The following is a 14,607-nucleotide window of genomic DNA, read 5'->3' on the forward strand; positions in this document are numbered from 1 at the left end:
TTCCGCTCTCCAACAGATGTTTGAAATAAACGGCTTTGTATTGCTGACTGCTATCGTTTCATTTGGTTTTAGTTCTGGATAGTTTTTTGTGTTGGTTTTATGCAGAGTACGGAAGTTCGTGTGGCGAATTGCGCTCATTCAGTGACTTTTTACGACACTCGTGCCGTGGAGACGGCAGGTCGAGGAGGAGTGCCGTAAAGCGTGCTGTTTTGGGGGTGGGGAGGTCATTGGAAAGTGAGGAGAAACAGCGGACGGCTCTGCGGTCTCAGAGACACTCCGTGACAGCGTATCTCTGATGCGGTGTGAGAACATACTTTGTTTTACAGCTCTGTAAAGTGTTTCAACCGCTGCGCTGCGAAATGCTCCGTCTGATCCTGCAGCTCAGGCCGTCCTCCAGGCTGCCCTGTCCCCGTGTCCTCCCGGGCCGGCCTTCTGAGCTCGGCTCCCGCTCGGTGCCGGGAGGCGGCTTCGTGAGGCGGCTGCACCGTGGAGCGGGCTCTCCGGCCGTGTGTCTGAGCTCCGGACTCAGACACCGGGCTCCTCTGCTGTGGTGTCCCCCGGCGGCAGCGGGCGGCCAGACCAAGCGTTTCTACAGCCTGCCGCCGCACCAGAAGGTGACTCTACCGCACCGTTTTCCGGTTGTTGCTATAGCGCCGGTGGTCACGGCTACAGCTAACGTGACCTGTCGGTTAGCACGAGCATCACTCCGGTGTCTGTTCGGTATTATTGGAGCTAAATGAGATCGCTAAGCTAAAGACACCGCTTCTGTAAAAGCACTAAGGGCGGTGCCATGACAGTCCAGTTAATTCTGCCTCTGACCTTTGACCCGCGCCCACGCAGCATCTGAGGTGTCACCTCTGCAGAGGAGCTCTGACTTGATGTCGATGAATGGAGCAACAAGCTGTTGTATAAATACTGAGTCGCAAACAAAAGTCATCTCATTCTGGTCTGGCACTCCACTGTTAGCATTTGTGCAATCTGTCAGATGGCATGACATTGGTAGGGACATCCAAAATAACAAAAATGTGAAGTAATACAGTTGTATTTAGGTCAGTCAGTTGAGCAATGACAATGGTCTGATAGTGATGTAGGCACTGCACTCACCTAACTCCAACACCTTCAATGCACAGGGGGGATGATGCTTAGTGTCACTGTATTGAATTAAATTGTGCGTTGTTTAGCCACCTGGTTAAATATGGAACTTTCTCATGACTGTTTGGTTTTGTGGAATTTGTGTTTTGCTGAACAGGTGATGCTTCCTGCACTGTCACCCACCATGCAGATGGGAACAATCGCTCGCTGGGAAAAAAAAGAGGGAGAGAAAATCAACGAGGGGGACCTTATAGCTGAGGTTAGGATCTACCCCTGTCTTTGTTCCCATGTTGTTCTAGGAAACCATCGCTATACACAAAAAAAACAAAAAACAAACACTGCCTTTTTTTTTTTGTAGGTAGAGACTGACAAGGCCACAGTAGGCTTTGAGATGCTAGAGGAGTGCTATCTGGCAAAGATCCTGATTCCTGAGGGGACCAGAGATATCAGTGTTGGGGCATTTATCTGCATCACAGTTGAAAAGTAAGTGTGTTTTGGTTAACAATGTAAAAATCCAAAGTTTCAAAGTTAAAAAAGTGTCCACAGAGTAACATAGCTGCTGATCTAAGGTCACACATCCTCTCATTCTGTCACTTATAGAAGGAATTGTAGTGAAAGTGTTTGATTTTCCTTTGCCCATATCTGCGGTTTAAATGGAGAGGCCTGTATTTTGGAGTCCAAGAAGTGCTTGATGCCCCTTTTCAGATTTTTTCACCACCTGTTGTCTGTTTAAGTAGTTTTCACCGTGCCACACAATTGAATCTGTAAATTTGTGTCTAATACATTTCCACTGCAGCCCTGACTTCATCTCAGCCTTTAAGGATGTGTCGTTAGAGTCACTGAAAGCACCTGGGGCTGCTCCTTCACCAGCCGCCACCTCTGCTCCTCCTCCTCCTACTCCTCCTCCTCCTGCAGCTCCCGGCAGCTCTTATCCTACACACATGAAGGTAGGTGTCTTCTTACATAAACAAAATGCATTCAGGAGTGGAATAACCAGAGAGCAGCTGAGTCTCGTAATGTAGAGTCTGTGTATGATCATATGGTCTTAGAGTATCAGGGTTGTTCAGTCTGACAGACCGTTTGCTTGTTCTGCATGTGACGGCATCATCTTATGTCTGCTGCTAATTAGGATAAAGCAGCAGAATGGAGATATTTAGTGACATTTTCAGTTTTCTGTCTGATTTTTGAGTTCATCATTTCAAATCAAAGTCTTGAATTTTAAAATGTATGTGTAAAGAAGAAAAAAAATGAATCAATGTCCCCAAAACCATCCAAAAGATGATACAGATGTTACACATCAAAAGTCTAAAGATACGTTACAATTTTTGGGGACACCAAAGACTTTTAAAACACAATTTGTGCACCTCTCTTGTGTGTTTCGGAATTGGGAATTGAATTTAAAAAAAGTTGAAAGGATTTTTGTCATTCAGACTCAAATTTTACTAGGACTATAGCGTAATTAAGAAAGCAGGCTGGATTTTGGTATCTTTAAAGTATAAGAAAGCAAATCACATAAAATCGTTGATCCCTAATTGTAAATCTGTATTTTCTTTTCCTGATGCTATGTCTGGGTTCATTCTTGTATTGTCTTAAAACATAAACACAGTATTGATGAGGCCATTGTGGGGGGGGATTTGTAGTTAAAAAAAAAAATAGAAGAATTGTTTCATAGTTTTTTGTTTTTTTTTTTTTTTGTTGTTGTTGTTGTTTTTTTTTATGTTTGAAAAAAATTTTTCACAACTTTTCCAAAAACAGAGTGAAGTTTTACTTTGTTAGAGGCTGCTTTAACAAATGTCCATGAACCAGGGAAATGGCAGCAACAGGATTTATGGCTGTTTTGGCTGCTTTTGAAACGCCATTCATCCTGAACACTGTTGGTCCTGAGCTTCCTATACAATTGACCAGAGTGACCTTCATCTGCCTTGATATCTGAAGTTATCATGTGTTTGGTGTGTGTGAAACAGATCACACTTCCTGCCCTCTCTCCCACTATGACAACGGGAACAGTGCAACGCTGGGAGAAGAAAGTCGGAGAGAAGTTGAGTGAAGGAGATCTTCTGGCTGAAATTGAGACTGACAAGGCGACCATCGGTAAACCCAAATGCCACACTCCTGAAAAATTTGCTCTGGACACTACACGATATTTCAGATTTGTTAAAGACCTAGTTCGTTCTTGTTTTTATTTATCATGCCATGTGTTATGTTGGTAGCTGGTAACTAAACAGTAAAAACTGAAAGTACAACTGTTGTCTACTCTGAATGAAAGCATTAAAGCAAAAGTTCAATATAAACCCTTGTGTCGCTGGAGTGTAGGGTTTGAGGTACAGGAGGAGGGATATCTGGCCAAAATCCTTGTTGCAGAAGGCACTCGGGATGTTCCCCTGGGCCAGCCACTGTGCATCATTGTTGAGAAAGAAAGCGACATTGCTGCCTTCAAGGATTATGTGGAAACTGGAGTGGCAGAGGTTTCCACTCCTCCTCCAGCTCCAGCACCAGTGAGACGCATGTAGAACTTTTTCTTTCAAATATAGTATTCGGTTTTCTGATCAGTCCCAAATAACTATGCAATTTCCACATTCCACATTTTTTTAGGCTGCAGTTCCTGCCGCTGCAGCACCCATCTCTGCTCCTGTGGCTGCTGCCCCAGCAGCATCCAGGAAGGGTCGTGTGTTCGCTAGTCCGCTCGCCAAGAAACTTGCTTCTGAGAGAGGGATTGACCTGGCGCAGGTCAGTGGTAAGTGACCTAGGTGATAAAAATAGATTTTTGTCAGCGGTTCGCTATTTCTAGTGAAATCTAAAATATATAGCTGGAAAGAAAAACACAATGCTAAATTGTTTTCATACATGGAGCTGTTCTGTTTAGGCTCTGGTCCTGATGGACGTGTCACCAGGAAAGATATTGAGAGCTTTGTCCCATCAAAGCCTGCAGCTGTAAGTTAATCAGTAATGCACACACACCACGGCACCAGTCATACGACCGTACTACACTACGTCCTGCATATAGGAACTAGCTTCAAGTTAAAGAAAAGAACTGGTTATGGTTTTAATGTTGTGGCTGATATTTGCATCTGTCTCAAGATTCTGTTGTGTATTGATGCAAACGGCAGGCTGAAGCTGCTGCACCCACTCCAGCCTCAGCTCCAGCTGCTCCTGCACCTGCTGGAGCTCCTACTGGGACATTCACGGACATTCCCATCAGCAACATCCGCAAGGTTAGAGCTACACACTTGACTGTTGATGATCCATTGTCACCACTCATAGCTTCATGTTTAGCTCAAACTTCTTTGACAGCAGTAAGGAATAATTTAATATCACGCTCCCTCCACACAGAGTTTGGTGCAAGTGCACTGAGACTTCAGGAGTTTTCACAGTGTGGCACTTTTATCTCTGACCCATGCTTCTACATTTTCCCACTGAAGACGGACACTTCATTTATCAACACAGACTCAACTAAAACAGCTCATTGCTCTACAATAAATTCTGGATCTAACCTGGAGTTAATTTATGTGTTTCTGCTAAAGGTCATTGCTCAGAGGTTGATGCAGTCCAAGCAAACCATCCCCCACTATTATCTGTCTGTAGATGTCAACATGGAACAAGTCCTTGAGCTTCGGAAAGAACTCAATGCTGTGAGTCTCTGCTTGTAAATATACTTGTAACCTGTAGAATGAAAGACAGGAGCCTTCTTTTTTCTGTTAATGAAGAGAATAATTTCCTGTCTGTTCAACAATCTCCCCTCATCTGTGTAGGAAGTGAAAGCCCAGAATATCAAACTTAGTGTGAATGACTTCATCATCAAAGCCAGTGCTCTAGCCTGCCTCAAGGTTCCTGAGTGCAACTCCTCCTGGATGGACACCGTCATCCGGCAGTGAGTAAACAGAGGAACAGGTACACCGACTGCTGGTGGTGTCATCCTTACTGACTCATTTTCATATTTCCAGGAATCATGTGGTGGATGTGAATGTAGCGGTGAGCACACCCAGCGGTTTGATCACACCTATAGTGTTTAATGCACACACCAAAGGACTGGTTGCCATCAGCACTGATGTCTCTGCTCTTGCTGCCAAAGCAAGACAAGGCAAACTGCAGCCACATGAGTTCCAGGTACAGCATACATCACCTCATTCTGTTTTTTTTTTGTTTTTTTTTATTCAGTTTCAAGGGGCTTAAAAGAGGGATTAATTGTGGGGTTAATTTTATGCAGATTTTGTGTAGTATTACCGATTTTGAAAACTGAAACATTTCTCTTTCATGTGAATTGTTTTTCCACCAGGGAGGTACCTTCACAATTTCTAACTTGGGAATGTTTGGCATCAAGAACTTCTCAGCGATTATCAACCCTCCTCAGGCATGTATCCTTGCAGTCGGAGGCTCAGAGAAGCGACTGATGCCTGCTGATAATGAGAAAGGGTCAGTGAGACTACAAGCTTTACATCTAACTGGTCATCCTGCATTTTCAAACTCAGATTGTGACGCATTCTGTGTTTTTCTTTTCCAGGTTTGATGTAGCCAGCATGATGTCAGTGACGCTGAGCTGTGACCACCGGGTGGTGGACGGGGCGGTCGGTGCCCAGTGGCTCGCTGAGTTCCGCAAGTTCCTGGAGAAACCTGTCACCATGCTGTTGTGATTGGACTGTACTGTGATTAAAACAGCGACAACAGGCTGAAGCCTCTCACTGAAGTGATCCGATTGGTCTGCACCAGTGTGGATCCTTCTGTGATTGGCCAGACTACCCCCAGGTCACTCCCACATACCCTAAAGGGGAAGAGGCAGAGCTCACTCCGCTAAATTGTGTTTTGCTGAATCTCTTGTCTGTCTTTCTCTCCTCTCGCGGTCTCACTTGTACTGTATTATTGGTCCTCCATCTCATCAGAGACCAGAATTAGATATAATTTATCCTAGAATAGAAACGGGCCATATGTCACTAAAACATCAAGAATGTTTTATAAAGGGAAGTGTTACATGTTCAACCAGTGAGCACATTTTCCCAAAACTTGTGTGTGTGTTTCTACACACCTCTCTGATTTTTGTGTGAATGTGATAAAGATGACAGGAATGCATCAATCTGTTGGTTCCAGGCGTTTGCTTGAATAGTTGGTTGTTGGTTTTTGTCTTTAAGAGGCAAGAGGATGGAAAGACCATGCAAGTTAATGTTGACATGTTAATGTGACACAGAGTTCAGATTGGCATACACAAGCCTGTCCCTGTCAAGTGGACACACACACACAAGTGGAATACTAACTCGGTTTTCTGTGAGTGAGTTTACGTTGTGTATATTCCTCACTGTGAGAACAGTGCTGTATGTATAGATGGCGATGAGGTCGTTGGTTGAAATAACTAAGTGCTGACGCCTCACCAATTTATTAGTATCTTCTCAAACCTGAATGACAAGATAATATTCAAAGGTTTTCCAAATCCCTCTCTTTAAGAGGGTGCATTATTTTCTAGTGTCAGTGTAAAACACTTCCCTTTTTAAATGTTCTGTATTTCACAGCTGAAACGCACAAAGCAGGTGCTGCATATGATTTGTTATTTGAATAAATTGGGAGAAATTAACCTTGTGCTAAAAGCTTTTTGGTTTGGAATTAAAAATGTTCTAAGAATAAGGAATTAGGAATTGAAACACTATTTAAAGTTCAACCACAAAAAAAAAAAAAAAAAGCTATCAATTTAGCAAAAAAACGTTTAACGTGGAGCCAGAAGTTCGAGAAACTGCCAAGGGAGATACCTAATCGACCTCCTAAATATCTCGGTCAGATATTACTGCTGACTCAGAGACACACAACACATGCATACTAAAAATACCAGCAGAGAGCAAGCTCATGCTGAATCATTTACTTTTCCTTGTTGTGGATTGATTTGGAAAATGAACTCTGCTTTCTGATTGTCTTCAACCCCTTTTTTCATTTGATCTATCAATTATATGACAATGCTACAGTAACTTTCAAACAAAGACGAGGAACCTGAACCGCAGGCGGAGCAGAAAAGCAGGACGTGTCAGTAACAGGAGGATCGACCTCATTTGAGTGATGTCAAATTGGAAACGGTCTTATGTTGTTTTGCTGCATTTGGCGCAATCTGACTTCATTCTTAAGAAAGTTTTTATTTGTGTGGACTTTTTTGTTTGCTTGTTTGTTTTTCCTCCAAGCTACTTCATTTCCCCACCCAACTTTCTGTGTAACACTGTAGATCACGACTGTACATGATCCTTTCCACTTCACTTTCAGTTGCCTCTTTACACCAAGAAACCAAATTCATTTAAAAGCCTTGGCTTTATATGTAGAACTATTTTACCACGAGGCAACGTTTGGCCTCCTTACATCTGACAATTGTTTTTACGTACTTGAGTTGCGGCTCTTGTGGCAAAACTTAGCCAGCATGACACGTTTGGTTGTGACTGGTGGTGTGCACTCAGCTTGGATGATCACTGAAGAAGTTGGCTGGCAGACTGACTTATGTGGGCCCAAGTGATAAAAACTAATCTTTGAACATTTCCTCATGCTACTACTGACAACCAGGGATCTTCCAAAGAAGACAGAATTATGACTTTTTGGTATCTCTGATAACGTCCTCTGTCTGCGTTATAGACAAATGACTTCTAGTTATTCTTTTGAATGACAGCTCTGACTGAGGCACTTTTTCGTTTTGTTATCTGCCTTTCTTTAGATAAGAAGAGATTGTAGCTCAGATGTACTTTAATGTGCACAGCAGCTGATTTTAACTTGTTAGACTGGAAAGATTTTGTGTTGCCTGGAGTACAAATGGTCAAAAAAGGCAGGATGATATATTTCCAACATAATGGAAGACACCATGAAAACCATTAAAAAATCCAAATCCATTAAATGAAAAACTGGACTGCAGTTCACAATTCATCCTTGTGATTCTTCACACAGTCATTATTGATTGTCTTTTTCTATTCATTGATCAGTTATTTAGTCCATAAAATACATAGATTTGGTGATAATGCCACAGTTTATAACTGTAAAAAGTGTCATCCCTAAACTGAGACGATGCGGCTTTTGATAAAAACACAAAAGAAAGAAAAGTCCAAAACATCAACAGTGAAGTGTGTTTTGCGGTGTTGCTGCTGCAGCCTCACTCAGTCTGCTCATACCAGTAGCTTGTGGTGGCTAATGTCAGCTAACTCTTGGATGTTGTGTAACTGAATCATCGCTAATCTTCTTTGACAGATCAACCCAGCTGCTGGATGCAGAGAAAGGCATTTGAATATTTATATCATTTTTTTCTGTCTCATTATTTTCCTCTTAACAGTTGCTTGTGTCCTCAGTGGCTGATGTTTAGCAAAAGTTACACTTTCACTTTAAACTCTCAGTGAGAAAGTTTAATGTAGTTTCTCCTGTCAAAGACTGCTTGGCTGGATCAGCACGCTATCACACACACACGGGGAACAATACTGCAGGATAGATGTCTGCATCCATGGCAGCACAAGCTGCACATCGAATCTTCTGAAGAGGTCTTATGCTTAATAGGGGAAGTTTTCTTCAGAGGGGTTGCAGGAGCTGAGCCCTGTGTGTGTCCCTTTAAACATCAGCAGGACCTAAATCATCCTGCACTCACTGATCTGACAGCTTTAGTTTAACATTGATTTGAATCTGAGATACAATGAGACAGTTATAATCAAGTGAGAGTGAAAATGAAGGTGGGCGGGGTTGGTTCGTTGTTCAATACATTAATCATGCATGCCTTGGTTCTGTGGATGCCACCAACTTGTGTTCAGGGCAGAGAGGGCTGCCTGTCAACTCTCAGATATGGGCTCTTCTGGAAGATGGATGCTATGGATCCTGTGTGTGTGTTTCACTGCTCCAGAGAACGGTGAGTACGTCCAATGGGTGTCCCAAACCCCATTTCACAGCCATCAGGAGGAAGTGACAGATATTTTCTAATGTTTTATACTAAATGTGTTGAAGAAAAACTTCCAGCCGCTCTTTTATATTTCTTTGTGTGGATTTTGGCAATCGTTCATTTAGCCTTAAGCCCTATCTATGTCTGACTGTGCTGTTTCTTTGTCAACATCCCAAAATGTCTGATGTGAGCATTGATAATTTAGTGAAGCTAAAAATGTAACGTACTCTCATCTGTCAGTTTAACAGCTAAATATTCACTTTGCGTTGAGTGGACTTTTATTTTCAGTGTAAGTCGTTGACCTACATGAAAAAGGCTCCTGCCCTGCATTCCCTTTTCAATATTATGCTCATCAAATATAATTTAGAATTATTCTTGCCAATCAAATCTGGTTGTCCGGAACTTCCTAAGATCCATTATTGACCAACCTTTTAGTGACTTGCATGGAAACAATGGTGTGAACTGACGGGATGCTTTCAGGAGTGCAGCCCGGTGAAGTGAGTTGTTGTTCCATTCGTCCTCAGATCGGTTTGGCTCAGCCTCAGAGCTGTCAAGTGCAATTAACAACTAATATGCACTGAATTCCCCCACACACAGAAAAGGAGGGGGAAGGGTTCATTATTTCAGTAATGAAGGAGGAGGGGGAGGCCTCAGGCAGTCTGCACGTCAGCATAGAAACCAGGGAGGTAAAAATTCAAAATAACACTGCGAACTGGAAGGCCTCTCAGTTTGCAGGATCCATATGAATTGTATTGTTCACTTATTTCTTTTTTTCTATTTTGTGCTTTCTTTTTCATCTGCACAGATGCACTCAGGGTAACCATGAGGGAATCCAGTCTGGAGGTGGTTGAGGGGGATTTTGTTGTGCTTCCCTGCTCCTTCTTCACCTCGAGCCCCTTGTCCAGACTCAACATTATCTGGACTCTCACTCCATTCTCCAGCCCAGAAACACCAATGCAGGTCTCACTTTAACTACCAACAGTCCGCAGTAGGAGCGTTATCTGCTGCAATGACAATATGTTTGGGTTGAAAGTTGATTTTCCTGTGAATTTTATTTAATTTTAAAAGAATTTCTGCAACTTGGTCTCAATTTAAGGATAAACTCTGAGGATTCAGATAGAATCCTCCTCTTTATGGCCAGACCCACTGATTCACTGTGTTAATGGCTGCTTTCACTTCCAGGTGATTGTGTACGACCACGGCCAGGTGATTGAAGACCCCTCCCGCACCGGCAGAGTGGGGTTCACAGGTATTGAAGCAGTGAAAGCCATTTGGAAAAAAAAAGAAAAAAGTTTTGTGTTGAAGTTGAATTTATTCGCAGAAAGAAAAAACAGACATCTACACATGCTGCAGGTATTCCCTGGAGTGCAGATATTGCCCTGAATGAAACTCAAGTATCAGATGCTGGTATTTACCGCTGCATGGTCAATAACCCCCCAGAGGCAGCAGATCCTGGTATAGGAGAACTGGTGCTCAGCGTTCTGGGTGAGTGACTAACGTTGCAGTTTAATTTGCTGTAAATGAAGGTGCAGCTATGGATTGTTTTTGGTTGCTCATTTTTCTTCTACAGATGGAGCCACTAATCGGATCCAGACTAAAATAGTTCAAAAGTATTAGATAATTGCTATAAAATCTTGTGCATACAATTGTGGAGCATGTGCAGTAACTTTGGTCAGTCTTAGTCTTAAAATTTTTTTCCATAATTTAGTTTTGAAACGACTCTGACTGCGACATCAACTTAAAGTATTGTCACAGAAATAATATATCCAGATGTGCCAAGACTTAATCTTGGCTCTATTTCTCAGGTGATGAAAACATGACTCAACAACCTTTTTCAAAACATATTTTAGCTGAGGGGGCAGGATTGTGAGAAAATGTCCAACATCCAGAAATTGATTTGAACGGAGCAGTTGTTATGAGGACTGTGGTCTGAATACTGAGTCTGATAGTTAAAAAAAGCTGTGTCACCGATGTAACAGTGAAAATTAATGGCGCTGTTTAAGGGAACCATAGAAATGGAAAATAAAATTGGACCTATGATTGAGCCTTGGGGGACACCAAAGGGAAACTCCCATCTCACCTTCAAGAGGATAAACAGTATGGATGTATGGATTTCTGTAGTCCAGGCTTAGATAGAGCTCTCTTTTTGTCTTACTATGATTTTTCTCGTAATTGAAAAGTCAACCTTGCCAGTAAACATCACCAACTTTCTGCTGCAGAGAAAAAAACAGTGAAATGATCACATCAGCCTGTAATGCTTTACATCCTTTTAGAAATTCAATCAGGGGTTGTTTTTGCAGCTCCGCCTTCACTCCCTGTGTGTCAGTGGGATGGAGATATCGAAGCTGGAGGAAGCGTCACTTTGTTCTGCTCAGTGTTGGAGGGAGTCCCCACTCCAGAGATCCACTGGCACAAACTAAATCCAGAGGAAATCTCACTTCCCATCAACATGGAGGGTCAGTAACACACACGTGCAAAAACGCATGTGAATAACAGAAAAAATAAAAGCCAAGGAATCCGAGCCTGTGGCCCAGAGGTGAGCTGCCAATGTAAAGCGTGCTGGCAAATCATTTCCAAACAGAACAATCTTAATGATGATCTTAATGAAATCTTAATGAAAATTTGTTATATTTATTTTGCTATATTTATTGCTATATTTTTGCTATATTTATTTATAATTTGTTATGTATCCAAGATATATATATATATATATATATATATATATATATATATAGTGTTCAAAATGTTGATTCTTGTGTTGAGGCTGATCACTGTGATAAGCCAGTTACACAAATGTTCATGTTGTAGGCCAGCAACATTTTTTCAATTTTGAATTTGGCTCTCATTTGAAAAAGGATGGAGACCCTTTGGGGCAAAAAGCTAAATGAAAGTTACTAAGAATCAGGGCGATGTTGGGAAATGGAAGTAAAGGGGTAGTTTTCTTTCAAAAAGCACGAATACAGCACAGGTCGGAATTTTAGTTCTAGGTTAAAGCATAAAAAATTGCAGGAATTGCACTTCCTGTAATGCTCTCTTAACTCACTTCTCCTTCAAGGCCCTCTCATTAGTTCAGTGTCATTTATGTGACCGTCCTCCCTCCCTCAGGGGACCTGTCCGGCTCCGTCCAAATTGTTAATGTGTCCTCTCAGACATCCGGCCTTTATCGCTGCTCTGCCACCAACCTCCTGGGAACAGAAAACTGCTATGTCAGCCTGTCCATTTACAGCCGTGAGTCCCTGATGAGTCTACCCATGATTCCTCATGCCTCCTCTCACCTAAATGATTTTCTGTTCATCTGGGTGTGTTAACAGCTCTCTTGTGTTCCAGCAGCCCCGGACACTTCCCCAGGCATCCTGCAGGGCGTGCTGCTGACCTTGTCCATGAGCCTGGTGCTGCTGGCCCTGCTGGTGCTTGTGCTATGGCTGCATCGCACAGGTCAGGACGGGAGGTGGGGTGATGGGAAGGAAGAAGATGACTACTACAACGAGATTCGATACACTCCGTCGCTGATGAAGCGCTCGTTTGTTTGATTTCTCCAGAGCAGAAATCAAACAAAACACTTTTAGGACAGTTTGTTTCATCTGGATATTGGATTTTTCCAGACTTACCAATGATGCAGCACCACACACTCTGAAATAAATGCCCTACTTCTGACAGGTGTGCCTTTTATTCACAAGAATTATCTGCATGTGTCATGCATGTGACACACCTCTAAACCCTAAACTGTGAAACCAACATAGTGAAGAGTCTAGAGCTCCTGGTTTGAATCATCCATGTAGAAATGCACAGAAAGATTAGCCCGGACGTAAAAAGGGAAATGAAAGCACTCAAAGCAGTTCATTTGCAAACAGACACAAAAACCTTTAATTTAAATGGGGGATTGGGGGAGATCACATAAAAAAAACTGTACAGAACATTTAACAACTTAAACTTCTTAAATAAAAGACCCCTCTCCCAAATAGCTAAAAATAATAAAATGATAAAGTGGGATGGTGTATGGTACATTTTGTGCAAAAGAAGTATTAACTGAGTCTTCCCAATCTGCACGTTTTACTGTGAAGAGTTCCTCTCTCCACTCAGCTCTGCCCTGTGATGGGTAAAGTGTCCCTCCCAGAAACCTCAGCATAGTGTCTTCAATGTAAAAGAACCCAAAATCCAATAATAAAATATATGCTGTACATAATTTCAGAGATCAAGAAATCCCTTTTTATTGACACCCAGGTCTGTCTGTTAACTTGTGCTTTCCTCACTCCCAGCAAATGGAAAAAAAAAAACAAAAAAAAAACAACACCTCCCTGTAGCTTTGGGTACAAGATGAATCAATAACGAAAAACAGAAAACACTGATCACCAAGTCTGTTTTTCCTGAGTCGAGGAAGTTACAAATGTATTTTGAGAGGGATAGCTGTGACTCAGATCTCAGGGCAGCCAATAATTGAAACAAAAAAAAAAAAAAGCAAAAGCGGGGGGGCTTTGTATTTATGTCTCTTGCTCAGATAAATGGAGCTGGAAGTGGTGGCTGGGAGGCGGGGGGCAGTGCTGCAAGGACAGAAAAATTTAACATGTGGCTTCAACAGCATGCAGTGTACAGAACAAACTTCAACCCATGAAAACACCAACAGGGCCATCTTTTGTAACGTAGGTTTGACCCAGTACTCTACATGCTGCATAACTGTGACACTTATTTTTATTCCTCGTTTCAGCTTTTTCCCTTTGGACAAGTCTTCTCAGAGAAACAATTCAATATCTTCTCTGTGTGGAGGCTGAGAACGCTGCCCTCCTTTAAAATTTCCTACAATGTAAAAAATAGGTCTGAGAGATTTGGTGAGCGGGACACAGTCATTTCATTTCATTCTTTAAACCACAGCAGACAACTGGGTGCGAGTGGGCCAAGCCACTGGATCTGGGGAAACATCTAGAGCTGTACTTGGTTTGATTACCAGCTTCCTTTTCACTTTGCTGTGATGTACGTCAATTCACAAGCAGGGTTTTCATTAGTTTTTCACCGTGGCGGGAACAAAGAGAGCGAGAGTGTGAAAGAAACCAATCTGAAGGGACTTCTTAGAAAAACTTCCAGTTCTATTGCAGACAGAAAAAAAAAACACATTGGTGAGATGATACAAATGTGATGATACCAAACAAATTTAGGGAGGGGTGAATGAACAGTTGATAGAAAGCAGATTCCCAATTGGATATATCAGCACACCATATAGACAAATCCCATTAAAGATATCTGTAAGACAATATTAATCAAATAAATATTCCACCTTTGCTTCAGTATTTATTCAGCTTTGTTTATTTCCAACTAAAACGCTGGATTTAACTGTTGTAGAAACAGCAGTAGTAGTGGGTATATTAGTAGTAGCAGGAGATGCAGAAGCAGTAGTATAGCAATGTGAGGGGCCGTACTGCAGGCAAAGAAAACAGAGCTTCCCACACAAAGCAGCCTGGGTCCCTGCTATTGAGACGAGTCATGAGCTGACCTGATCTGATCAGAGGGAGAATTATTGATCAAAGAAAACTAACTCGGCGCCCCGAACACACCGAGCAACTGGTGATTCTTCAAGTAAAGTAAAACTTCAAAAAAAAAAAAAAAAAAAAAAAAAAGAACATTCCACTCACCAAACACAAACAGCTTTAAGCTTCTAACAC

At 42.1% G+C, this 14,607-nt stretch overlaps 2 protein-coding genes across 2 annotated transcripts; both read left to right on the forward strand.

The window, feature by feature from the left end:
• Window positions 1-205: 205 nt before the first annotated feature.
• dlat (dihydrolipoamide S-acetyltransferase (E2 component of pyruvate dehydrogenase complex)) lies at window positions 206-6,796 on the forward strand. Its single transcript, XM_029519020.1, has 14 exons — window positions 206-614; window positions 1,250-1,351; window positions 1,451-1,575; window positions 1,889-2,039; window positions 3,057-3,183; window positions 3,406-3,587; window positions 3,685-3,826; window positions 3,956-4,023; window positions 4,200-4,304; window positions 4,614-4,721; window positions 4,842-4,960; window positions 5,034-5,196; window positions 5,366-5,502; window positions 5,591-6,796. Exons 1-14 carry the CDS (start codon window positions 360-362, stop codon window positions 5,718-5,720), a joined length of 1,914 nt encoding a protein of 637 aa, XP_029374880.1. The 5' UTR covers window positions 206-359; the 3' UTR covers window positions 5,721-6,796.
• A 2,066-nt stretch (window positions 6,797-8,862) lies between these two features.
• Window positions 8,863-12,486, forward strand: LOC115054741 (immunoglobulin superfamily member 11). Its single transcript, XM_029520095.1, has 7 exons — window positions 8,863-8,926; window positions 9,762-9,916; window positions 10,139-10,205; window positions 10,310-10,441; window positions 11,257-11,412; window positions 12,062-12,184; window positions 12,287-12,486. Exons 1-7 carry the CDS (start codon window positions 8,863-8,865, stop codon window positions 12,484-12,486), a joined length of 897 nt encoding a protein of 298 aa, XP_029375955.1.
• Window positions 12,487-14,607: the final 2,121 nt, after the last annotated feature.

The sequence above is a fragment of the Echeneis naucrates genome, chromosome 14 (genome assembly GCF_900963305.1).
Source record: "Echeneis naucrates chromosome 14, fEcheNa1.1, whole genome shotgun sequence".
NCBI lineage: Eukaryota > Metazoa > Chordata > Actinopteri > Carangiformes > Echeneidae > Echeneis > Echeneis naucrates.